Source organism: Lithobates pipiens, unplaced genomic scaffold, assembly GCF_037356315.1.
Source record: "Lithobates pipiens isolate NorthernLeopardFrog02 unplaced genomic scaffold, aLitPip1_a1.2 Scaffold_8, whole genome shotgun sequence".
Classification (NCBI taxonomy): Eukaryota; Metazoa; Chordata; class Amphibia; order Anura; family Ranidae; genus Lithobates; species Lithobates pipiens.
The window spans coordinates 74,656,648-74,681,888 of NW_027507903.1; the positions used below are offsets into that span (position 1 = coordinate 74,656,648).

Here is a 25,241-nt window from a genome sequence, read left to right on the forward strand (position 1 = left end):
GCCCCAGACATCTCTGGACAGAGAAGGGGCTCAAGTATTAGGGGGTGCTGGGCAGCTGCTGCACACACAAGACTTTTTATCTTAATGCATTGAATGCATTAGGATAAAAACCTTCTGCCTTTAAAACTCCTTTAAAGTATTACTCGGAGATCCTGCCACAAAGGTTCTCGCTTCAAAAGATGATGCCCGATTGGTCTCTATGGTTTACTGCATTGGACATTGTGTTCTGAGTACTTACCAAGTTGAACTGTTGTTGTAGTTTCTCATTCGCATAATTTATACAGAACTGTTCAAAGCTATTGACGTCAAATGTTTCAAACCTGCATTAAAGAGATGTATGTTTTAATAAACTCATTGTTATTCATGAAATTGTCAGAAAAAAAAGACTATAGCCATCAAAACCCAATTGTTAGTGTTGGGTAGAGTGTGAAAGTTTTATTTCTAAGGTCTCATGTACACTGCTGCTGGTAAACAAACGTTCAGAGGCAGTTGGATGTTTTTTTCAATTGCCCCTGAACTCATCCAAAGTTATCTTATGTGTTCATGTACACAGGTTCGTTTAATGTCGTTTTTAGGCAGTTGCATTTTTAGGCCTTTCTTTGAAGTCAAAAAATGAGTTCAGACGCCAAAGATTCCAACGTTTCAGACGCCAAGCACTGCTAAACGTGGCTAAATGCGAGTTACCATTTACGGGCATTTTTCATTTTTGGCTATTTTGAAAAAAAATAAATCATGTCATGTTTTTATTGCTGTCCATGTTTTCCTGTCTTAGTGACAACCATACCACCCATGCTCTCATTGGGGAGATTTCCTTTCACTTCCTATAACTGAGACATGACAGTGAAAGGAGTGGAAAATGATGGGAAATCCCACCCTTGACAGTTGTCATCAGTATAAATGTTCCCATTGGAAGACATCACCTTTACTTCTGATACAAGGATACAATGATACTTCTGTTCTGATACAATGATCATTGTAAAATCTTGGATTAACCCTTACGTCTATCCTGCTGACACCACAACAGTGAGGGCAGACCTCCCAAAGGCCGACACAGACAGCAATAAAAAACTTGTCTCTGCACATTTATGGAGGAATTAAAGTGATTGTAAAGCTTCCGCTTTTTCTTTTAGTTAAAACAAACATATCATACTTACATGCTCTGTGCAAAGTTTTTTCACAGAGCAGCCCCAATTCTTGGGTCCCTCACTGGCGCACCTTGTTCCTCCTCTTTAGCCAGTACCCCCATAGAAAGTGGCTTCCTATGGGGGCACAGCCCCACCCCCCACTCCCTTGTCACAGAGTTTGACTGAAAGCAGCAGGAGCCCAGACTTAAACCCCCATTGAAAATCTGTGGAATGACTTGTAGTCTGAAGACTGCAATCCACAAACGGTCACCATCAAATTGAACTGAACTTGAACAGTTCTGCAAAGAAGAGTGGGCAAATATTGCAAAGTCTAGATGTACAAAGTTAGTAGAGACATATCCCAACAGACTAAAGGCTGTAATTAAAGCAAAAGGTAGTTCAACAAAATACTGACATAATGGGGGTGATCCTTTTTCCAACTCAGTGATTCTGTTTTTGAATTTTTTAGTTATTTTTCTGACATGTTAGTGTTTTATCTTTCACTTGGATGTTATAAGTTTCACTAGTAAATATAGCCAGATAAAACAAAAACTGTGTCCGTCTTCATTTAAGGCTGCAAAGAAACAAAATGTGATTGTTTTAAAGGAGGTGATTCTTTTTTATACCCACTGTAGATTTGCAAATATATAAGACTAACACCTCTGTTTTTAATAGATATCAGGGAATCAACTAACCTTCCTGTACCATTATAATGGCTAAAGACACTGCTGGGAGTGGCATTTGCTAAGTAAGCAGATAGGCCTGCTTCCGGTCTATCTGTGCTGCCTACTACAGTCTCTGTTTTAGGACCCCGTTTGTTAATTACTAGCAGCATTTGATCACTTTTTTTTATGTTTAGAAGATTGATGCAAGCATTATAGACCAGGCAGGCAAGATTTTAAATGTCTGTTCTGCACTGAAAGTGGTTGTAAACCTACAGGTAAGCCTAGATTAAAGCCGCGTACACACGGGCGGACTGTATGGCCTACTTAGTCCGTCATACAATCCGACGGACAGTCCGTCATACTTTCGAATGAACGGACTTGACCACACACACCACTTTTTGAGCGGACTAATACGGCGTACTAAGTCCGCCATACTATCCGCCCTACTTTTGAAATGAACGGACTCGCCCACACACGCGGAGGAAAGTCCGCTCATTTCGAGCGCGTCTCCAGGTAGGCGGGGCCCGCGAAGGAGACGTCGCTGACCCCGCCGCCTGGTATGGACTTAAAGGGGAACCCCAGCGCCGAAAAAAAACGGCGTGGGGGTCCCCCCCAAGTCCACAACAGACCCTTGTCCGAGCACGCTACCCGGCCGGCCAGGAAAGGGGGGCGAGCGAAAAAAACACAACACACGAGATAAAATACTTTATTGCACAGCTCCGGGGGTCTTCCGTCTTCGGGGGTCTTCTCGCCGGACTCCTCCGCTATCTTCTTGTAGATCTTTTGCTAGCGGAGTAGTCTGGCTTTCTTCCTCGCTCCTGGCCTCTTCTCCCGACTTCGGGGGTCTTGTCCACCTCTTCGGTTCTTCTGCCGGGCCACCGTGCCTTCTTATAGCTCTTTTACAGGCGGTGGCCCGGTCTTCTGTCGCCGCCGCCGCCGCCTTCCGTTCTTCTTCTTCTTCTCCAGGAGATGTTGCCTCGACGATCTCTCCGGCCGGAATGCCAGGGACGCACTGCGCGGCCACTTATATAGGGACAAGGGGCGGTGTCACAATAAAGTATTTTATCTCGTGTGTTGTGTTTTTTTTTGTACTTTTATTTTACAGGTGAATGGGTAGGGGTACATTGTACCCCATACTCATTCACATAGGGTGGGGGGCCGGTATCCGGGGGCCCCCTTATTAAAGGGGGCTCCCGGATTCCGATAAGCCCGTAGACCCCGACAACCAACGGCCAGGGTTGTCTGGAAGAGGCCCTTGTCCTCATCAACATGGGGACAAGGTGCTTTGGGGTGGGGGGCCGCGTGGCCCTCCCCTTCCCCAAGGCACCCCCCCATGTTGAGGGCACGCGGCCTGGTACGGCTCAGGATATTTGCCGAAAGACAGGCACCGCTGTCTACGGTGCATGCGCCGTAGACAGCGGCGCGCAGGCGCACTGAGCGCGGCATCGTCAACGACGAAGATGCCGCGCGTGTCGGCTCCCGTGCGCATGACGGGAGTGACGTCATCGCGGCTTCGCCGAATGACAGCGGCGGAGCGGCGAGACCCACCGAGAAGATGGATGCGATCGGACTACAGGGGACAGCAGTGACATCTCTGGCTCCTGTGTCAGGTAAGTGACACATAATGGACTACTATGCGATGCATAGTAGTCCATTATGCTTTGCCTTTGCAGGGAATGAAAGAGGAAGTAAACTCATCAGGGTTTACTTCCTCTTGAAGCTTCTGCCTGTTTGCACTGTACATTGAACTGCATACACACAGCTCAGTTGAACAAACTCCCCTGCATGCACAGAAGTGACGTCTTCTCAGCCCAGCCAATCAAAACAGCCGAAGATTGGAACCTGTAAGGAAACTATCCAATGTCAGTAGCCAGGACACCTTAGCACAGGAATTAAGATGATTATAATTCCGCTTTACCTGCAGCAGAGAAAATAAGGTCACCAGACATGCTATGCTGTATCAGGGCTGGCTAAATCTCTGGACTAGATGGGACAGAAATACAAATCCTTTGACAGATAAGACAGCTCCCAAATTTGTATTTTAGCTCTAGATTTAGCTCTTTGCATACAATCTATCTTTAACAATGGCAGGTAGTTTGGGTGAAACACCATCACTAGTCGGTGGAAGTGAAACTACTAAGACTTGAGTAATCTTACCTCTTGACTTTTCTTCCCTGAAGACAGATGTCTGAGTAACAACTGGTCTTGTTTAAATTACACTGACTTGAGTCCATAGGAACCTCCGGAGGTAATATAATGGTTTCCCCAAACTAACATCATACATGAGCTCAATAAAACTTGGGACATTTTATGTATGTAAGAACAAAGCAATAAACTCTATTTACCCGTAAATATCGAGCACTCCAATAAACGTATTCTGCTTTCCTGGAAACCTCAGTGCTTTATTGATTTTTTCAATCAAATAGTCAAAAAGATGAGAATAGATTTTCTTAGCCAGAGCATCCTTTCCATAGTCAGCTTGATGTTTTGTCATGGGTTTGATGACGGTGTCCGATACTGTAACTATTTTCCTATTACAAAGCCATTGTGCCACTTTTTCTATGTCGAGGTCCAGCAGTTCACAAAATATCTGCAAATGCTGGTCATTTTTCTACAAAATGAATGAAGAGTAGTTGGAGTAAATTTCTTCAAATGTAGAAAGCAGAATGTATCTATAGTAACAATTGCAATTACAGCTAAATGGATTATTTAGCATATAACCCGCATTAAATATGAAAGTGCAAGCACTGCTGTTGTTTTATTAATTTGTTCATTAAGTCTCCTCTGATTAAAACAAAAACTATATATTTACCATCTTTTTTTATAAAGATATTAAAATGGGTGTTTAAAGAACAGTTATTGGATACAATGCTTATTTCTTAGTATTTAAAGTTGAACAGAGCTATTTGTCCAGTAGACACCAAAGTGTTTAAGGAAGTATACATGGAGAAGTTGGACTACCCATGACCCCAAAAAGACTAATGCCGCGTACACATACACTTTTCGACGGACTAGGTCCGACGGTCTTCCGGCAGACTTTCCGAACGAACAGACTTGGCCACACACAAGCATACCAAAGTCCGATGGATTCCAACGTGATGACGTACAACCGGACTAAAATAAGGAAGTTCATAGCCAGTAGCCAATAGCTGCCCTAGCGTCGGTTTTCGTCTGTCAGACTAGCATACAAACAAATGGATTTTTCGACCGGACACGAGTCCGTCGAAAACATGTTTTATTTCTAGGTCCATTGGACTTTTGGAGAAAAAAAGTGCGCTGGAACCCATACACGATCGTAATATCCGACGGATTCATTCCATCGGACCTAGTCCGTCAAAAAGTCCAGTCATGTGTACGCGGCATAAGACTGCTGTGTGTGAATGACAGTACCATTCTTTATAATAAAAAAAAATTTGAATATACTTAATGCAGCTTGCTGCCCATATAGGTGACCCTTTGTTGCATACATTTTCATTACATCAGGTCCAAATGTCAGTTTGGAGTGTTTAGTAAAATAATGGAAAACGTATATATATGCACAAAATTAATATCCATAACCTACTAAATATTCAGATAGTTATAGTCTTAGACACCTGAAGTTAAAACACAGAAAATTTATTTTGGTAATTATATCAGATTACCCAAATGTTATCTAGAAGAGTTAATGGACGAGTTAACATCAGTTTATCTGCTATTGTTTTCAACTGAGAAATGTTTCATTGGCCAACCAGAAGTTGATCATTGGATTAATTTACAATAGCTTGAATTTCTTACATTGGCTGATGACTTGTCATCACTAACACGTTTGATCTCTACGTTTCCCAGATGCAAGATAGCTGCCAGAACCTTGAATACATCCATCTGAAAGTCAATATTGAAACCTAAACATTGCGCCAAATGCCACAAAGAAAGAAGGAAGTCTAGGTTAATCTGGTTAAAAAAAATAACATCCTTTATTTTATTTTTATTGGGAGAAAATCTGTCCACATAAATCCATGAGATGAGTCAAAAGGTTTTCAGTTAATATAATCAAAACTAACATGAACACAAAAAAGCAACAATATATATAATAAAAATAAATAGTCACCATAACATACTGGAAATCCCAGTTTACCCTTTCCTACAAGGTTGACAATTCCATTGGCTTCATGCTATAAATCAGTGGTCTCCAAACTGCAGCCCTGGGGCCAAATGCGGCCATTTGTCTGCCTTTATCTGGCCCTTGGAACACTACTCCTCCCACTGATACGAGACACTATTCTGTCAACTGACACCAACAGTGGATCACAATATCTTTCACTGACACCAATAATAGAGCACTATTCCTCCCAATTATACAAATGATGGGGCACTGCTCCTCCCTCTAATACCAAATAGGCCAATATTTTCTCCCACCAATGCCAGGAAAATGTCTACTCCCACTGGCCATAGTCTGGCCACCTACAGTCTGAAGGACAATAAAATGGCCCTTTGTTTAGAAAATTTGGAGACCCCTGCTATAAATGGATAGGTTTGAATAGGAAAATGATGGCAAGCAAGAAGTCAACAGATGTGCATGGTATAGGACTTCCAAAGCTGTAAACCCTTCAAATCCTCCCTGAAGATGGTCATTCCCAGGCCCTTCTGCATTAATAACATTTACAAAAGTTCCCTAATACTTGGATTTCAGGTGATATTAATTCTCTTTTTTCTAGGCTACTGAAGCTACAAACCAGTTTTCAGGAAATGCATCATTTTTTTTAACATCCTTACCTAGTAATTGGAATGTTTTTTGTGTGTCTATCATGTCTTTCCTGTCATTGACGCCATCAATTTCTATGCGGCCACCCATACTTGTGTATTTAAAGTTCTCGGCACTCACTAGAAATATAATACATAAACACATAGATCAACACTACTACAAATAATTATCAGTAGAACAATTACACACAAATCTTAAAAAAGGTACAAAATTGTTGTAAATGAATGTGTGTCAGACATTTGAAGGTCTTAAAGTTTCTACAAAAGAATGGTTAGTATAATTACTATCCAGAAATTCCTTCTCTATGTCCTTTTGTTTAATTGAACCTAAATCCTAAGGTAAGTCCCAGCAGCTCCTTTCCTTGCACTTTGGAGGTGTTCTCATTGGCCAGTAAGGCACTCTCAATGTTCAGGGAGTATACATTTTTTTTGCTCTTTCCCATGCTCCTTTGCACTTTTTTCCAGTTTGCAAAAGGCAACGCTTTTTTTTTTAAACCAGAATGTGGGGAAACTCCATTCAGCCACCTTTTGTGTTTAAAAGTGAGAGCGCACCATGCCTAGTGGCTCCCACAGAACCCTCCTTGTCCCCGCATGAGGGCCTTGCATGGTGAGCTGCACCTTCTGTGATCCCCAACTCTTGCCTGGTGATGATGTCCTCGCTGCCTCTGCTGCCAATCTAAGAAAGGTGAAGTGTACCCTGTATAGGAAAAACAAGCCTTGGCCGGGGGAGATACTAGATCCAAGTCAGCTGCTGAGAGGTTCTTTTTGCAGAGGTAAGCATGTGGAAGATAGTGGAGCATTGGAGGGGGAGGGGGAGCAAAGATGAGGGCAGTGAAGGGGGGTGTATAGTATACAGAGGTGTGTACTGGGGGGGGGGGTGCATAAGTGAGTGCTGGGTGGGGCGTGTACAGGTAAGGTGCTGTGGAAGAGGGCTGAACCCTTCACTCTATGCATAGCGCACTCCTGAACCCCTCCCCAAAACTCTGTGCATAATGCACTACTGAACCCTGCAGTATGTGCATAATGCACTCCTAAATCCTACACCGTGTGCATAATTCACTCCTAAACACTGCACCATGTGCGTAGTCCACTCTTGAACCCTGCAATCTGTATTTTGTGTATTGCTGAACCCCTAAACCTTGCACTCCTAGTTTTATTTAACAAAGCCCTTTTATGACCCTCACACTGTTCAAGGGGGGGGGGGGGGGTGGAGGGACATCACAAGTTCCTGTACCTATTCTCTGATGAAAAAAGTCCTGGCTAGCACATTTACAGTAGTTAGTCTTTATGCCCAAGACTCTGGAACTGATGTAAATTCATGTGAATGCTCCTTTTATCCAGCTAGGAGGATCCAGAAACAGCCATAGAATACACTGGGGACTTTAGATCAAGGGGGGTTGATTTATTAAAACTGAAGAGTGAAAAATCTGGTGCAGCTCTGCATAGCAGACAATCTTCAGCTTGTTCAATTAAACTTTGACAAAAGAACCTGGAAGCTGTTTCTATGCAGAGCTGCACTCTCCAGTTTTAGTAAATGAATCCCACAATGCTCAAGGTAAAAAAGAAGTGGAAGGATGATTCTATCTTTAATATTGGCACAGGCATAACAGCCAAAATGTATTACAATGCTGGTACCTCGATATTGCCAGGTGCCCCAGTTTAAAAAAGAATGTTACATAGTTAATCAGTTAAAAAAACAGTCCATCCAGTTCAACCCAAAATAGAAAGAAAAATGTAAATCAGCGGATTTTATACATACTCAAACGAAGGTTCTTGAATTCAGGCTGGGAAGCTGATGCACAGAGTTGATAAAATATGTGATAATTCCTTTCATTATCTGACTAAACAAAAAAGAAAATATACTTTAAAATCAACATAAACTAAAATTGTGTGCATGAAATATATATTTTCACATCAAATTGTTGTTTTTACCTGAAACACTACTCTGGACTTCTCGAGAAGATATGTTCTAAGATTCGCACCAATTATTTGGTATCTTCTGTCAAAACTAATTTCAGTGTATTTTCCGAATCGGCTGCTGTTATCATTACGCGTCGTTTTTGCATTTCCTACTGCCTATGAAAAAAAAGAAAATAAATATAATGTAAAAAAATGTGATGCATTAATCTACTAAATGAGACTCTGATAAAAAAGGAAACATTATTTAATAAATTAGAATGTCATACCTAAACAAGATATTTACAGCAAATATGTCTGCTATAGGTGTCCTCGGAATTCAGCTAAAATTTGTAGTTGCAAGTCCATGTTGGAAATTTCTAAATTTAATAATAATTTTGAAAGGCTGGGAAACATAACCTCACTGTAACATATATTGCATACATCAACTGAGAGCTGTGCTAGTACATTCTTTTATTTGTTGGGTGCAAAAACATTGCTAATCCTGTAAATCCCAAATGTCAAGAAACTTTGTAAAGTTTCAATAGCTGATTGGGGCTAAATTAAATAAAAACCTACAATTCTTAAAAAGGAAAAAATAAAATGTTTTAAACTTTGGAAAGAAAGGATGATAATTAAATATCTTCTATCACCTTATATCCCAACCATATATCCCAGCCAAGAAAAAACTGTGAATTCTAGAAATTGGAAGGTACTAATACAATATAAGAATATATCACATGACATAATTGAGCCATATTACCTCTGTTATTGGGTTGGATGCCAGTACTCTGTCCTCCACATTTGCTTTACTGCTTGATTTACTGACTGTGGCAAAGTAGCGCATGGCGTATCTTGCTGACACTGTCTTTCCAGCTCCAGATTCTCCACTTACAATAATGGACTGATTCCTATTTTTCCTGGTCATTGGACGAAATGCATAAAAAGATAAGTAATAAAAATGTATAATTTTCCTACTCTATCCACAACAAAAAAAAAAAAAATTAACAATTTAACATGTCACACAATAGAAGACGTTACTTAGCTAGAACAAATAGTGTGACTGAGAAATAGTACCTTAATTAGGACTATAAAATCTTTTTTTCATGCAGTGTTGAAAAGATAACCACTACTACCCTCAATTATTCACATAAGAGTGAAATAAACTGTTACTAAGGTAAGAGCCTTGTTTACTTAATACAGAGTATTTACATGAAAAATGGAACCCCATGATCAGTGATTGATTAGTTGTACCATGGGTCCGGGCTCCTATCAATTCATGAGTCACCCACTAGTACAAGCAGATCATGCATAAGTGTCGGCATACATGAAAATTGTGTTTTGCTGCCAATTTTTGTAGCAGCATCCATAGAGCCTAGACGTTCTGATACAAACACCGTAGAGTGAATTAGAAGGTCAAGTAAAAAAAAAAGACTACTTAGGATCAAAAACCTTGATTTATTTTAGATGTCCCACAAATACCTGGCCATCTGTTTGTATGCCTCTTCTGCAACAGCAAATATGTGTGGGTCCATGTCTCCCATATTTTGTCCACTGTAAGCATGGATAATTGCATCTCCATAAATTCGAAGTTCTTTATAAGGATTGATTGCAACCAAGATAATACCTTCAGGAAAAAGGTAAATTGTTACTCAATGTCCACATTTAAGTCCAACAAAAGGACAATAAGTTCTGAAGTTCACTGTCTTTTCTGTTCTTATGAAAATGTAATCTTAAGCACCATGTATGGTAACTTTCTACTGACACAGTTGGACTTGCCCAGAGATGGGCTTAAAGAAATAGTTTATGTCTGAGCCACTGGGAGGCTAGTCAACTAGAGGTGCTGCCACCTGTGTCATCCTGTCTGCCTGCTAAAAATGATATAAAATGTGCATTCTAATTGAATCAGTGGAAGTGTGTTCATGTCGAAGTGTTGTGTGTCTTTCCTTCTGATGACAACTTTCTATATCCAAGACTGCTACCAATAGTCTATAAATTTGTTCCATACATGTAAAACTGCTGGCTGTGTTAGTGCCTCTTCCTGCTGCCAAGTCTTATACAATTTATATTCAATTTTATCTGAGGATCATAAAATAGTGCTCCAAACTCCAAACGGTGCAGTTAAACTTGGGTGTGGTCCAGAGTCAAAGTAAAGAATAGACATCAAGTGGACAGCCTATCTTCATTCCCCTACTATATATATCGTTTGCCAGATTCCAAGCAAATTAAGTGAAAATATAGTGTTCAGTATGGAAGCTCCATCTCTGTTCCACTGTTAAAAAATAATTTACATCATTTGAAAGATTAATTGTTACAGCTAAAGTCATGTTCCCAAATAATAAAGGGGCATTTTCTGGAGCAAACAGGTACTTAGCTTCCCTAATTCTCAAGAGACATTAAAATCAACTGCACCCCTAAAAAATATGAAAAAACTAATTTATTTCACCTTCTGCATCAACTCCAATGCATTTAGACTAAATAGTGATATTTTGTCAAAATTTTGATGAAGCGTAAAACCAATTTCACACTTCCATCTGACCACCCAATAGAGAACAGCGGGGCTATGCAGAGCGGACACGGACCTATCCTCCGTCTGCTCAGCGGGGAACAGCGAGGAGATCCCCTGTTGAGCAGGCAGATGCGCATTACAGAGTCCACCCCATGTGAAAGGGGCCTTAGCACCATGTGGTTTCAAACACCCTAGAAACCGAGCCGCATTTTCCAATGTGTGGGGGGACTATTAAAAATGAATGGAACCCTGCACGTCGCTAAAGAGCACTGCATTTTGCCTACAGGTCAGGGAACGCATGTGATTAGCACACATTCCCTGACCCGCATATGTGTAAACCTAGCCTAAAAATCCAGCTATGTGTTTTTGGTTTTGACCACGAAGCATGGCCTGGCTCCCAAAAATCAGGCTTGGTCCTTGAAAGCTTTATTGAGGACACGTTATTATCTTCTCATTCATATGCAGAAGATAATGTTATTATCTTCTCCATATGAATTAATCATTGTAACAACATGAGAAATACTGTAACTATTAATATAGCTACATCATTGTTCCTTCCAAAACATTTATTTCTATATTTTTTACTTATGTTTCAAAGTAAAGTATCAGCCAAGTTCTCAGGGTTTAAAAAACATTCCATTTATTTAACATATATTTATTTTCAATAATTTTCAATAGAAGGTACAAGCAGTGTCCCTTGAAGAAGGGAAATACGATATGTCCAGTTTACCATATATTTGAAAAAACGCTAAAACCATTTAAACCACTCAGATGAATACATTTCACTGTATTCTACTGTATATTATCAAGACGAAAAGGCTTTCAGTTAGCAAGATTGAATGGCAATTCCTAAAGAATTGGGGTTAAAGAGGAAGTAAACCCTGATGGGTTTATTCCTCTTTGTCTCCCTGCAAAGGTAAAGCATAATGGGCTACTAGCCCGTAATGTGTCACTTACCTGACACAGGAGACAGCGATGTCACCGCTGTCCCCTGTAGTCCGGAGCATCCATCTTCTTCTGGGTATCGCTGCTCCGGCCACTCACAGTGCCGGTGCAGTGATAACATCACTGCACGGGAGCCGCCACTAACGGCATATCGCATGCCGCTAACGGCGATAGTGCGCCTGCGTGCCGCTGTCTACGGCGCATGCGCCGCAGACAGCTGTGACTGTCTTTTAGTAAATATCTCCTAAACCGTGTAGGTTTAGGAGATATTTCTTGGACCTACAGGTAAGCCTTAATCTAGGCTTACCTGTAGGTCAAAGTGGTTTGTAAGGGTTTACAACCACTTTAAGTGTTTTCAGTATTGTAAAGTTTTCTTGTCTCAGTACTCCAAGCAATGAATCTGAGGACTCATACTCAGTGAGACATCAGTCGGCCTGCATTGAATGTATCTCATCTGTACTGTACCTATATGAATGCCCTGCACAGCAATATTTAACCAGCACTGGCCACAGCTGGACACCCACAAGTACCCATGACTGGTCTCTTTCACACGGACACTTACATACAGCCACTGGATTTTTGCGGCAAGAGTCAGCAGATTTTTGTAGCTGAAATTACCTGGGCATGTTAATAGCTGTTGCTGCTCAGCCTATTTAAACTAATGACAGGATGACAGTGGCCACCGCTGTTCACATGTAACATCACAGAAAGCGGTTACCTGTTGGTGTATTTTAAAAACAAGAGGTTGGCCATTCAGCACAAGCATGATGTCACTGCCCTTCCTCTCCACCTTGTCCAATCAGAGAACACTTTGCATTTATTCATAAAATGTACAGCATTATCTGAATGGTGTCTGTGCTGAGTGGCCAACCTCCTCTGTTCAGAATACAACAAGGCATACATGCCCTCTACCATGATTTCCTGCTTTCAGAGCAGGGATCTCCAATCTATGACTTTAGGGGGGCTGGACTGTGGTCAGTTGGAATAGAAAATGCCTTGGCATCAGTGGGAGTAACGAATGTCCCATCACTGGTATTAGTTAGAGGACAAATTGGTGTCAGTGGAAGGAATAGAGCCTCATATCAGTAGGAGAAATAGTGCCCCAAAGGCCAGATAAAAGTAAGCAGAGGACCACATCCAGTCCACAGTTTGGAGACTACTATCCTAGAGGGATCCTAGTGGTATGGTATATACATAGATGCCTTGGTCCAAGCTGAACCAATGTAAAAATGCCGTACCTGGAATTCTTCTTTAACTTACTTTTAGACTTCTTGAAAATGTATGTACAGGAATAAGTGAACGAAAGAAAATGAACATCAAAATAATCAGCAAGACATTACACCTAATCAGTGAGCACTACTTTATTACATGGAAATACATTAGTTGTATATCTTCTTATTAAATGCCTAATCATGTTATTTTACCTGCCCTGCCATTGCTCTAGTTTTGGCATTCTATGTCATCTCCCTGCACTGTTTTATTAATTACGAAGTATTGAAAACAACACACCTGCAGAAAGAAACTTAATTTTAACCCAAAACTGTAACTAAATTGTTGACAAGAAAATAATCCTGCAGAATTAGATTGCAAATCCCGTAATTATGTCACCCAAAGCGAACCACAGTGTGAAAATTATAATGTTTGTTCAGGTGTATTGGTTTAGGAGTTCTGCAACTATTTATTCACTGAAGTTCAAGTGAGTTTTTTTGTTGCACTTATAAAGGAAATGTATGTGAAAATTTCTGAATTGTGACTTAAAGTGTTTCTAAAGTCTAATTGTTTTTTACCTTAATGCATCCCTGCATTAGGCTAAAAAAAATCCCCACTGTTTCCCCTATCCCCCTATAGATGCTCTGTTCCCCTGACTATGCCTTTTCAGGAGAAATGCGTTCTGAAGAGACTGCCCCATGATATCTACACACACTAAACATGTCGATGTGGAAGGTGGACATGTTGTTTGATGTTACGCATGCAATTTTGCCTCCCGTCATTTTAAGTGCATTTTTAATAAAGTCCAGCAATTGATACTATAGGATGTATTCCTCTTTTCTTTACATGTCTCTGCCGAGAATGTTAATTCAGAGATTGCTATGTGATCGTGACAGCAGGATATCTTCTAACTGCCAAGCAGACAGGCATATATCGATTTCTGTGGGAAGATATGTCTTCCGAGATTGCTGTGTGATCGTGTTAGCGTGAATTTTTTTTAGCTTCTAAGCAGCCAGGCGCTCATTGATCTCTATGTTTGGATCTTTCTTTCTGGTAATAAGTGTGTAGATATGGGTGGAGGTATGCGGTATTTACCATTGTCTGTGCTGTGAACACTGCTGAGGACTTGAATTACCAGGCTGGTCCTATTGCCGCGTACACACAAGCGAAATTTCCAACAGAAAAAGTCAGACGGAAGATTTTGATCGTATATTCCGATCGTGTGTATGCCTCATCAGACTTTTTTTTTTTTATTCTGACGGACCTAGAAATAGAACATAGCAAACACACAGCTGACCTTCTAGCACAAAAGGGGTGGCAGCAGCCAAAAAGACTCTAAGCTCTCTCCAGAAAACGCTGGTTAACTCCTTCCAGCTTCAAAGCAACACTTTCCTCCAGTGATACCAGACTAGCTTTAGCATCCAGGCCCCCAGGTCACTCACCTGAGGCCACACGAGGAACAAGCATATGGTAGCCCTACCCTGGAGGGCTTCTGCCCTCGAGGCTGGACTGATCCTCTCCAGGAAAAAAAAAAAACACAATCTCAGTGTGCTCAGATAATATATACAGTCTCCCAGCAGCCTTCATGGCCCTGCTCCCTGGGATTGGCCAGGGCTGTATAAATATTCATGCTGCTATTTGCATTGCTTTACACCTATGTTCTAGAGAGTTCAACATTATTTTGGACAGCAGTGGAAACAATCAAACTCAACAGAAGCTGAAACACTGAGCAGATCTAACTAGTCAAAGGCAGCTTCACTGAATACAGTGAGCAACTAAATTTACCTAGCACAGCAATTGCAGCCACACTGAATGCAATTGTCAGAGCTGGGCCCAGCCCTTCCTTCCCAGAGCTCTGTGCTCAGCTGTAAGTTAATTGCCAAAGACTCTTCATTCCAGAGTGACATACCTGGTCTTCATTTCCTGCTCGTCAGCAGAGCTGCTGGTTATATAAACTTCCTGGATCATATCGTCTGTGCCTTTGCCTTGGTGAAAAAATCCAGACTCTCTCTGCTGTGCTTTTCTGTGATAGATTTTTGCTTGGCTGACTTCCCTTCTGGTTCCTGATCCTGTTTGCTGCACCTGACTAAGCTGATCCCTGGACCCCTGTTTCTCTGTTTTGACTACGTTTGCTCTGTTTATACCATTTTATCATTTTATTAAATAGTGTGATTTTTACTGCACTTCTGTCTCAGTCTGATTCATGGTTCCTGACAGCACTGGGACAAGCTAAATTTACCTACCAAAACACAGCTCCACAGAACACAGTGAGCCAACACTAAATCTATCTATCTAATCCTAGATCCTATCTAGGAGGGTGCTACATATACATAGTGTGGGGGTTCAGCTCAAATGTAGCACCCTTCATGAACTCCAGTTCAACCAGTAAAGAACATTTAATGGCTTTTTTCCCACTTTTATGCAAAAGGAAAAGAATAAAAAAGGATGCTCTTGCAGAACGCTTCAGCTTCTTAGCTATTGAGATCCACTCCAACCTTCAGTTTAGCTCCACACAAACTGAAACTTTTCCTCACAGCCTATGGCCTGGTAATGTCACTTGTCTTTAACAACAGACAGGCCAGTATTTAGTCATACACTCCCAGTGTGTCAGTGAACATGCTGCTTGCTCTCTGGCAGGACAATGATTTTCTTGGGAGGGTAGAGCCCTGAACTCTAGTAAGCTCCCATGCCATAAGGCAAACATTCTCAAATAGGGTTCTGCAGAAGCTTAGGATTGCTCCATTGGCTGCTAGGGGTTCATTAGCTGCGGCTGATTGAGCTTCCACAACTGATGGTGCCTGCATAATTCCGTGTCCAATGCCATTTGCCAGAGCCAGCGGCATGACACCAATGATATTTTTAGCTGTCTGTGATAGTAACATTCTGACCTTTATTGTAAGATGGACATCTTTCCACTGACCACCAATATAGGGGCATTATTCCCACTGACCGCCAATGAATACATTTTAACGGGTTCCCTGAGACCTTAAAAATATTACACAGGTTATCCAGGGGTAAAAAGATTGAAAAGAGCAGCCATAAGGCATATGCACACATACTCAATCAAAAGGTGCTGGCCATCATTAATACGTGGACCCAGGGTTGGATCTTTCATCTCACCTAACACTTTGCAAAGCCTCTGGGCTTCAGGACCCATACAAGGATTTGCTAACTCTGTAAAGCCATTTTTTCTGGTCAAAAAAACAACCTGGAGCCTCTCATCCTGCATGGGTGAGAACCCTGGATAGTATCTGACCCTTATGACACTATGACATGGCTCTGTCTTGTCACAACAGACACAATGTCTAGGTAGTTGGAGCTCAAACAGCATTTACTATATATAATATGTAATGGACAAATCCCGAAAAGCAGGTGTCCCTATGCTTGCAAGGTTCATATTCCCACTGTGTACTAGAGCAGCCCTACAGCCAAGTTCTCAGAGGTCAGGTGCAGTTTTCATTCTGTTGTAGTGCTAAGAGAGGAATTCATGAATGAAGTTGTGACCTGTAAGTAAGTCTACTGCCCAATCTGTGTCACGCTCCTGTTATCATTGCCTTGCTGTAAAAAAAATAGTTAACTGTTCCCTATATCTCTAGGTGAGGCCATCATCTTAAAACATACATCTGATTATTTGAATATGAATGATCTCAAGCTTTTATGAACAGCCAACCCAACATACAGAGGAATGCGAGTTAATCATTTTAATCTTTTAAACCATGAAGAAAACTTCCAGCAGCTGTGACACAATGTTTGCTTACCACTGTAGGTGTAGATAAGTTTGGACTCCATGAATCGCACTTTAAGGTTGTGGAGAACAGCTGGTTCATGCAAGTAACTGAGTGCAGTGAGGTCATTTTCTCCAACAAGAATGTCCGGATTTCTGAGAGGCGGCAGATTCTTCTCAATTACGTATTTAATGTCCTACAATAATAGCAGTAATAAATCTTATCCACATTCATTTATGCTGCCACTGTTCTACTACTTCTCAGAGAGATCTGTCCACAAAAATTGGTCACAAATGTAAATGTAAAAATGTACGTAAGCCCAAAATCTATTTTTCAGTATGCTTGGCACCATGTCTCATTGTATACAACTTTCTTACAGTATTAATAAACCTTCCATTTAAAAAAAAATGTCTCCTGTTATTTGCATTTAAACACTGCCTAGCGTCTGACCACTAAAAGCACACAACCGCCTGGCATCGCAGCCCTACGTGCCAATATGCACAGGCAGCCCAGAACCCTATGGATGGGTTATTTCCCAGCTTCTTCTCCAGAGAATGACTGTCAGCTGTATTCAGAGAGACCAGCTATAATTCAATGCTGGCCAAGCATGAGCTGATGTAACTGGCACTAGGGTCATGGGACACGTAGTCCTGCTGCTGGCATTTATGTATCTGTTTGATAATGTTTACAGCAGGCACCCTCCTGGCCAGGAGTTCAGGGAGCGGTGGTGGGGCAAGGAGGATGCAGCTTGTCAAGTTTCCAGAAGTAACTGACTAGGGGCAAATTTAAAAAAGAAAACATACCGATATATTTTTCCTGGCATCTTCTTATTCACAAATAGGGGGGGGGGGGGGGGGGGGGCTTAATACTACTTTAAGCAAATTATTTTTGGGAATCTGTTGCAAAAATTCTTACCTAGAGATCCAGCCAGTTATAGTGCTTCCTGTTGCAGGGTGACAATGCTAAGCTACTACTTCGCAATTAGAAGCAGTCAACATGCATGCATACATGTCCACTCCTCCTGTTGACCATTGGGCTGCCTATCTGAGACCTTATAGATAGCCCAATGGCTACCGGAAGAAGTGCACATGGTAATGATACTGATTCTTCCCTTAATGTGTTAGGTCACCTTTAGTGACATTCCTCCTCCTCCTCTCCCCACATGCAGTGCAGCGTCCCTAACACATTACAATCAACTCTTCAGCACTTAGAAAAAAATAATGTTCCTTTGCCATTTTATTCAGGCAAGACAGAGGGGGGCATCACCTACAGCTGTTTTTTTGTGGACAGGCCATGTATGGCCTACAAATATGAATTTACAAAGGAACACTTTTTTTGCAGATTGGTGCTCTATTTTTTTTGGGGGGGGGGGGGGGATTTTGTTGACAGTGCATGGGGAGTTGACAGTTGACAGTGCATGGGAAGTTGACAGTTGACAGTGCATGGGAAGCTGACAGTTGACAGTGCATGGGGAGTTGTATGGAACGTAAAGGTGAACTAGAAGTTTAAGAAAACTAGATCTAGGGTTTACATGCACTGTTTATATGTTCAGCATAGAGATGTCTTCATATAGACCACAGGGAACTGAGATACGTTTAAGAAAATAGAATAAAACACATACAGTGAGGAAACTATTTATTTGATCCCCTGAAAATTTTGTAAGTATGCCCACTTACAAATTAAATTAAGGGTCTATGACTGTTATCATAGGTGTATTCTAAATGATAGAGACAGAATATTGGCCAAAAAATCCAGAAAAAGCACGATACAAATGTTATAAATTAAGTTGCAGTTCAGTGAGCAAAATAAGTATTTGATCCCCTACCAACCAAAATAATTCTGTCTCTCACAGCCTGACTACAGTATGTGTTCATTTGCTACACAGATTAGTCCTGTGGTGCTCCTAGCTACAATCATTATGAGTATAAAAGACATCTGTCCACAGAATCTCTTTCTTCCATTCAAACCCACCTTCATAGGTAAGACCAAAGAACTGTCAAAGGATGTCAGGGACAAAATTGTCGACCTGCACAAGGCTGGAATGGGCTACAAGACCATCAGCAAGAAGCTTGGTGAGAAGAAGACAACTGTTGGAGCAATTATTCGCAAATGGAAGAAATAAAAAATAATCATCATTTGCCTGTCTAGAGCTCTATGCAAGATTTTGCCTCATGGGGTAAGGATGATCATGAGAAGAGCGAGGGATCAGCCCAGAACCACAATGGGGGAGCCTGTGAAGGATCTAGAGGCAGTTGGAACCACAATTACCAAACAAACCATTGGTAACACAATACGCTGCCATGGATTGAAATCCTGCAGCGGCTGCAAGGTCCCCTCCTCAAGAAGGCACGTGTACAGGCCCATCTGAAGTTTGTCACTGAACATCTAATTGATACAGAGAAGGATTGGGAGAAAGTGCTGTGGTCAGATGAGAATAAAATTGAGCTCTTTAGCATTATCTTGATACGCCGTGTTTGGAGGAAGAAAAATGATGACTATGACCCTAAGAAAACCATCCCTACAGCCAAGCACGGAGGAGAAAACATTATGCTTTGGGGCGGTTTCTCTGCTAAAGGTACAGGCCAACTTTGCCGCATTAGGGGGTCAATGGACAGGGTCATGTATTATACAATCTTGGATGAGAGCCTTCTTCTCTCAGCCAGAACACTGAAGATGGGTTGTGGATGGGTCTTCCATTATGACAACGACCCAAAACATACTGCCAAGGCAATCAAGGAGTAGCTCAGGAAGAAGCACATTAAAGTCAAGGAGTGGCCCAGCCAGTCTCCAGACCTTAATTCTAAAGCAAATTTAGGGAGGGAGCTGAAACTTCATGTTGCCAAGCAGCAGCCAAGAAACCTTAAGGATTTAGAAAAAATCTGTAAAGAAGAGTGGACCAAAATCCCTACTGATATGTGTGCAAACTTGGTAACCAACTGCAAGAAATGTCTTAGCCCCTGTACACATGGTCGGAGATTTCCACAACCAAATCCATCGGATTTTTCCCATCGGATTTTGTCCGTCGGATCTTGTCCAAAACTATTGCATACACACGGTCGGACAAAGTTGGCGAAAGATCCGATCTTTCAGAACGTGATGATGTAATTTTGTTACGATGGGACTACATTCAGGCTAGTAGCCAATAGCTTTGATGTAGGAATTTGATCTGAGCATGCGTGGCACTTGGTCCGATCAAAATTCTCTACAAATGATCGTAATATGTCCGACCGGCCCAGTTGGTCGGGAAATATTTCCAACATGTTGGAAAATTGGGTCCGACGGATATTCCGACGGAATCAGTCCGATGCATACCACACACAGTCGGATTATCCGACGACACGGTCCGATAGGACACATTCCGACGGATTCTCCGGCCGTGTGTACAAGGGCTTACTTCTGTTCTTGCCAGCAAGGCTTTCTCCACCAAGTACTAAGGCATGTTTTGCTTGGGGATCAAATACTTATTTTATTCACCAAACTATAACTCCATTTATAACATTTGTATCATGTGTTCTTTCTGGATTTTTGGTTGCTATTCTGTCTCTATCATATAAAATACACCAATGATAAAAATTATAGGCCCTTCATTTGTAAATGGGCAAACTTACAAAATCTGCAGGGGATCAAATTATTATTTTCCCCACTGTAACCACAATAATAGAGACCTGCCTTTAATATTTGCTGCAGTATTTGATGCCCACTAACCAGTGATTCTAAACATTTTACTTTATGTATACCTTTATAACAGCAAATTAGTGTTCCCCAGTGAGCATTAGTTGTTTGCCCTATTAGACTGACTAGGATTCTGTCAGTACTCACTTCTAAAGAAAACATGACCTAAAGTGTATTTCCACTTCTTCAGCCAAACAGGGATAACACCTGCTTTATATATTTTACCTGTTCCCATTAACATAGCAAAACGGAAAAAAAATGCTATTTACATTTTTAAGTGTTTTTCTTTTTTTGCTTAGAAATCTTACCAAGCTATCATTGCTTTGTATTTAGCATGGGGTAGGGGAGTAATGTTTAAAGCAATTATCCCTGTCTATACTGTGCTGGCAGCTCTTCATTACCAGTTGTAAACTGATAAAGAAGCTGACCAGCTGCATTGTATGTTAATGAAGGAATCACTTAGGAAGTTTGGAACCAAGACAATGCTTGCATTTGGCTGAGAGGCCTTTTCTTCAGAAATATTTGTTGGCTCGGTTCACATAGGTGCGATGCAGGAATGCTGCAAATCCCGCATCGCACTTGACTTGCAAGGCAGTTCACATTGCCTTATGCAAACTGCTGTGGGTGTCAATACAAAGTTAATGACACCTCCAAATCAGTTTGCATATCGCAGTGTGAACTGTCAGTTTGGACATGAATCGGATTGCATGGGTGTGAACACCCATGCGATACGATTCTGGTGCGGACTAAAAAAAGGGTCCTGCAAGACATTGGTCCGAATTCGATGCAACTCTAGTCACACAATCTGTGTGGCTGAGTTCGCATTGCACAAACATCGCTAATCACAAGCGAGGTCACACAGCGCACTGGTGTGAACTGAGCCAAAATGTAAGAACATTTTGATAAAAAACTACATTTTTAGGTATGCTGTGTGAATGGTAATCACATATTAAACATATAATGGGGTTATTCTCAAATTTGACAGCAAAAGTAGAACTACACTATCAGTTGGTTTTTAAAATATTTATTTTATGCAAAAATGCTTAACTTTTTTTAAAGCGGACCTTCTGGTTTAATTACAGTACATATACATTTTGTTTAACCTCCCAAAGAATCTGTAAGTCTGTAAAAGGGGAATTCCAGGCTTTTTATGTTTATTAAAAGTCAGCAGCTACAAAAAGTGTAGTTTCTGACTTTTAACAAACAGACACTTACCTGTTCCACGGTCCAGTGATGCGGCCGAACAGGGTGTCGCTGATCTCCCCCTCCTCCCCGCCAGCGCCTCCATTGCCACTCTGGGCACCCGGCCGTGACAGCTTTCGCCTTCGAGGCCGGGCACGCACGGTGCATGAGCGAGTCGCGCTGCACTCCCGGAGTGGACAGGCAAAAGGAGGAGTCGCCTTGGCGGTCCCTGGGCGGAAGGAGGAAGTGGGACAGGAAGTCCCCCTCCTAATGAAGCCCCCACTCCCCCCCCAAAAAAAAATACATGCCAAATGTGGCATGTAAGGGGGCGAGGAGTGCTTAAAGCTGAAGTTTCATTTTTGGGTGGAACTCCACTTTAAGCCAATCTTGTAATTTACACATTTCTGCAATCCTACCCTTCCAGGTAGTTGACACACCTTACACCTGATTCGACTTTGCAGCTTCCAGTTCCAAGCCTCTGCCTCCACATTGCTCATTGGAGAATGAATCTACAACATCAACACACATTGAGCAGAAAGCTAACCCAGGGAGCTGTAAAGGTGAACCAGGAGAGTGATCTTATTGTGTGGTATGGCATTTCCTGTGGAAGGCAAAATAATATTTATCTGCTGTATTTAGCTGGTTGCCCGGAGTTCCGCTTTAAACTCCCCTGTGCCATACATCTGTATTATGGGTCATATACTATACATCAGTGCACAATAGCCATGAAATATTTCACTCATTCCTGGGATTGTGTATATTTCCTGCATGGATGCCGTTCAGTACATCCTTTGGATAAATGCCGAGAATAAAGCATCTAGTGGGATGTGCGGTGTATCTATGTTAATGGGAAATGTAGACATCATTTGACTTTGACTTCCATGACAAATTTAGGTACAGTGGCTTAAAAAAGTATTCATACCCCTTGAAATTTTCCACATTTTGTCATGTTACAACCAAAAACATAAATATATTTTATTGGGATTTTATGTGATAGACCAACACAAAGTGGTGTCAATACTTTGTAGAACCGCCTTTCACTACAATTACAGCTGCAAGTCTTTTTGGGGATGTCTCTACCATACAGCTGCACAATTCTTGTCAAAATGAGAATCACGATTTTTTTGCTTAGAATAAAAAGATCACAATTATCTCCCGATTCTTGAGACGTAAAGTCTTTCACATTATACAAAAAGAAAAAATTGGCTAACTTTACTGGTTAGTTTTTTTTTTTTTTTTTTAATTCTTTAAAGTATTTTTTTCCAAAAAAATTGCATTTGAAAGACCACTGAGCAAATACAGTGTGACGTAAAATATTGCAACAACCAACATTTCCATCCTCTGGAACTCCCTGCCCCAGTCTGTCCAATCAGCCCCTACCCTGTCACCCTTTAGGAGATCCCTGAAAACTCACTTATTCAGGGAAGCCTACCCACACCCACTTAACTGTCCCCGAGCCACCCCCATCAAATCATTCTTTGCAGCTATTACCTTTTGTATCAGCACCCCCTCCCTTTAGAATGTAAGCTCTGCGAGCAGGGCCCTCCTGTACCTTTTGTATTGAACTGTACTGTAATTGTGTTGTCCCCCCCCCCCCCCCCCTATACATTGTAAAGCGCTGCATAAACTGTTGGCGTTATATAAATAGTTTATAATAATAATAATAAGAATTTTATTCTCCAGAATGTCTACTAAAAAAATATATAATTTTTTTTTTGGGGGGGGGGGGGGGGGTTTAAGTAATTTTTTTAGGAAAAAAAATTATTTTAACTTGAAACCAACAAATGACAGAAAGAGGTTTAGTGTTTAAGTTAAGTGTTAAGTGGTTAAACTTATTCCACTTACACACACAGCCTATTACATTGACAAATTGTTAGAATGTTTCTACTTAAAGTGGTTGTAAACCCTTACAAACCACTTTGACCTACAGGTAAGCCTAGATTAAGGCTTACCTGTAGGTCCAAGAAATATCTCCTAAACCTATATGGTTTAGGAGATTTTTGCCCGAAAACAGGCACTGCTGTCTACGGCGCATGCGCCGTAGACAGTGGCGTGCAGGCGCACTTAGCGCGGCATTCTCAACGACGGAGCTGCCGCGCGTGTCGGCTCCCGTGCGCATGCGCGGGAGTGACGTCATCGCGGCTTCACCGAATGACAGCGGCGGAGCTGCGAGACCCCACCAAGAAGATGGATGCGGCGGACTACAGGGGACAGCGGCGACTTCGCTGGCTCCTGTGTCAGGTAAGTGACACATAATGGACTACTATGCGATGCATAGTAGTCCATTATGCTTTGCCTTTGCAGGGAATGAAAGAGGAAGTAAACTCATCAGGGTTTACTTCCTCTTTAAGTTCAACTGATAAAGAATGTTGTGATTCTTGGCAGACTGACCGTTTTTTTCCTTCTTTCTTTTGAAGGCTGTGCAGAATTCTTTGCATAGCAAGAATCGTGAAACACTTTAGTCAACGGGAAACAAATTGCCATAACGATTCTGGACGAATCATGCAGCTCTACTCTACTAGCTTTTTTACATCTAGAGAGTGACATTTTTGCCCATTCTTCTTTACAAAATAGCTCAAGCTCTGTCCAATTGGATGGAGAATGTCTGTCAACAGCAAAAGTCTTGGCACAGATTCCCAGTCAGATTTAGGTCTGGACTTTGACTGGGCCATTCTAACACATCAATATGCTTTGATCGAAACCATTCCATTGTAGCTCCGGCTGTATTTTTAGGATCATTGCCTGCTGGAAGGTGAACCTCCGTCCCAGTCTCAAATCTTTTGTAGACTCTCTACTCTTAGTTTTCTTCTAAGATTGCCCTGTATTTGACTCCATCCATCTTCCCATCAACTCTGACCAGCTTCTTTGTCTCTGCTGAAGAAAAGCATTGCCACAACATGATGCTGCCACCACCATGCTTCACGGTGGGGATGGTGTGTTCAGGGTGATGTGCAGTATTAGTTTTCTGCCACACATAGCATTTTGTTTTTAGGCCAAAAAGGAAAATTTTTGTCTCATCTGACCAGAGAACCTTCTTCCACATGTTTGCTGTGTCTCCCACATGGCTTCTTGTAAACTGCAAAAACGGGACTTCTTATGGCATTCTTTCAACAATGGCTTTCTTCTTGCCGCTCTTCCATATAGGCCAGATTTGTGGAGTGCATGACCAATAGTTGTCCTGTGGACAGATTCTCCCACCTGAGCTGTGGATCTCTGCAGCTCCTCCAGAGTTACCATGGGCCTCTTGACTACTTCCCTGATTAATGGTCTCCTTGTCCGACCTGTCAGTTTAGGTGGACGGCCATGTCTTGGAAGGTTTGCAGTTGTGCCATACTCTTTCCATTTTCGGATGATGGATTGAACAGTGCTCCGTGAGATGTTCAAAGCTTGGGATATTTTTAATATCCTAACCCTGCTTTAAACTTTATCCCTGACTTGTCTGGTGTGTTCCTTGGCCTTCATGATGCTGTTTGTTCACTAAGGTTCTCTAACAAACCTTTGAAGGCTTCACAGAACAGCTGTATTTATACTGAGATTAAATTACATAAAGGTGGACTCTATTTACTAATTAGGT

At 41.6% G+C, this 25,241-nt stretch overlaps 1 protein-coding gene across 2 annotated transcripts in view; it reads right to left on the reverse strand.

Moving 5' to 3' along the window:
* The window catches only part of MYO5C (myosin VC), a 214,649-nt gene that overhangs the window by 128,550 nt on the left and 60,858 nt on the right, over positions 1–25,241 (reverse strand). For both annotated transcript variants that reach the window (XM_077472579.1, XM_077472578.1), the window contains exons 3-11: positions 16,847–17,009; positions 9,908–10,052; positions 9,189–9,345; positions 8,462–8,605; positions 8,289–8,370; positions 6,542–6,649; positions 5,564–5,670; positions 4,135–4,400; positions 239–320 (exon numbers count right to left, since the gene is read on the reverse strand). In XM_077472579.1, coding sequence (XP_077328705.1) covers positions 239–320; positions 4,135–4,400; positions 5,564–5,670; positions 6,542–6,649; positions 8,289–8,370; positions 8,462–8,605; positions 9,189–9,345; positions 9,908–10,052; positions 16,847–17,009 — 1,254 coding nt within the window. The remainder of the gene's footprint in view (positions 1–238; positions 321–4,134; positions 4,401–5,563; positions 5,671–6,541; positions 6,650–8,288; positions 8,371–8,461; positions 8,606–9,188; positions 9,346–9,907; positions 10,053–16,846; positions 17,010–25,241) is intronic.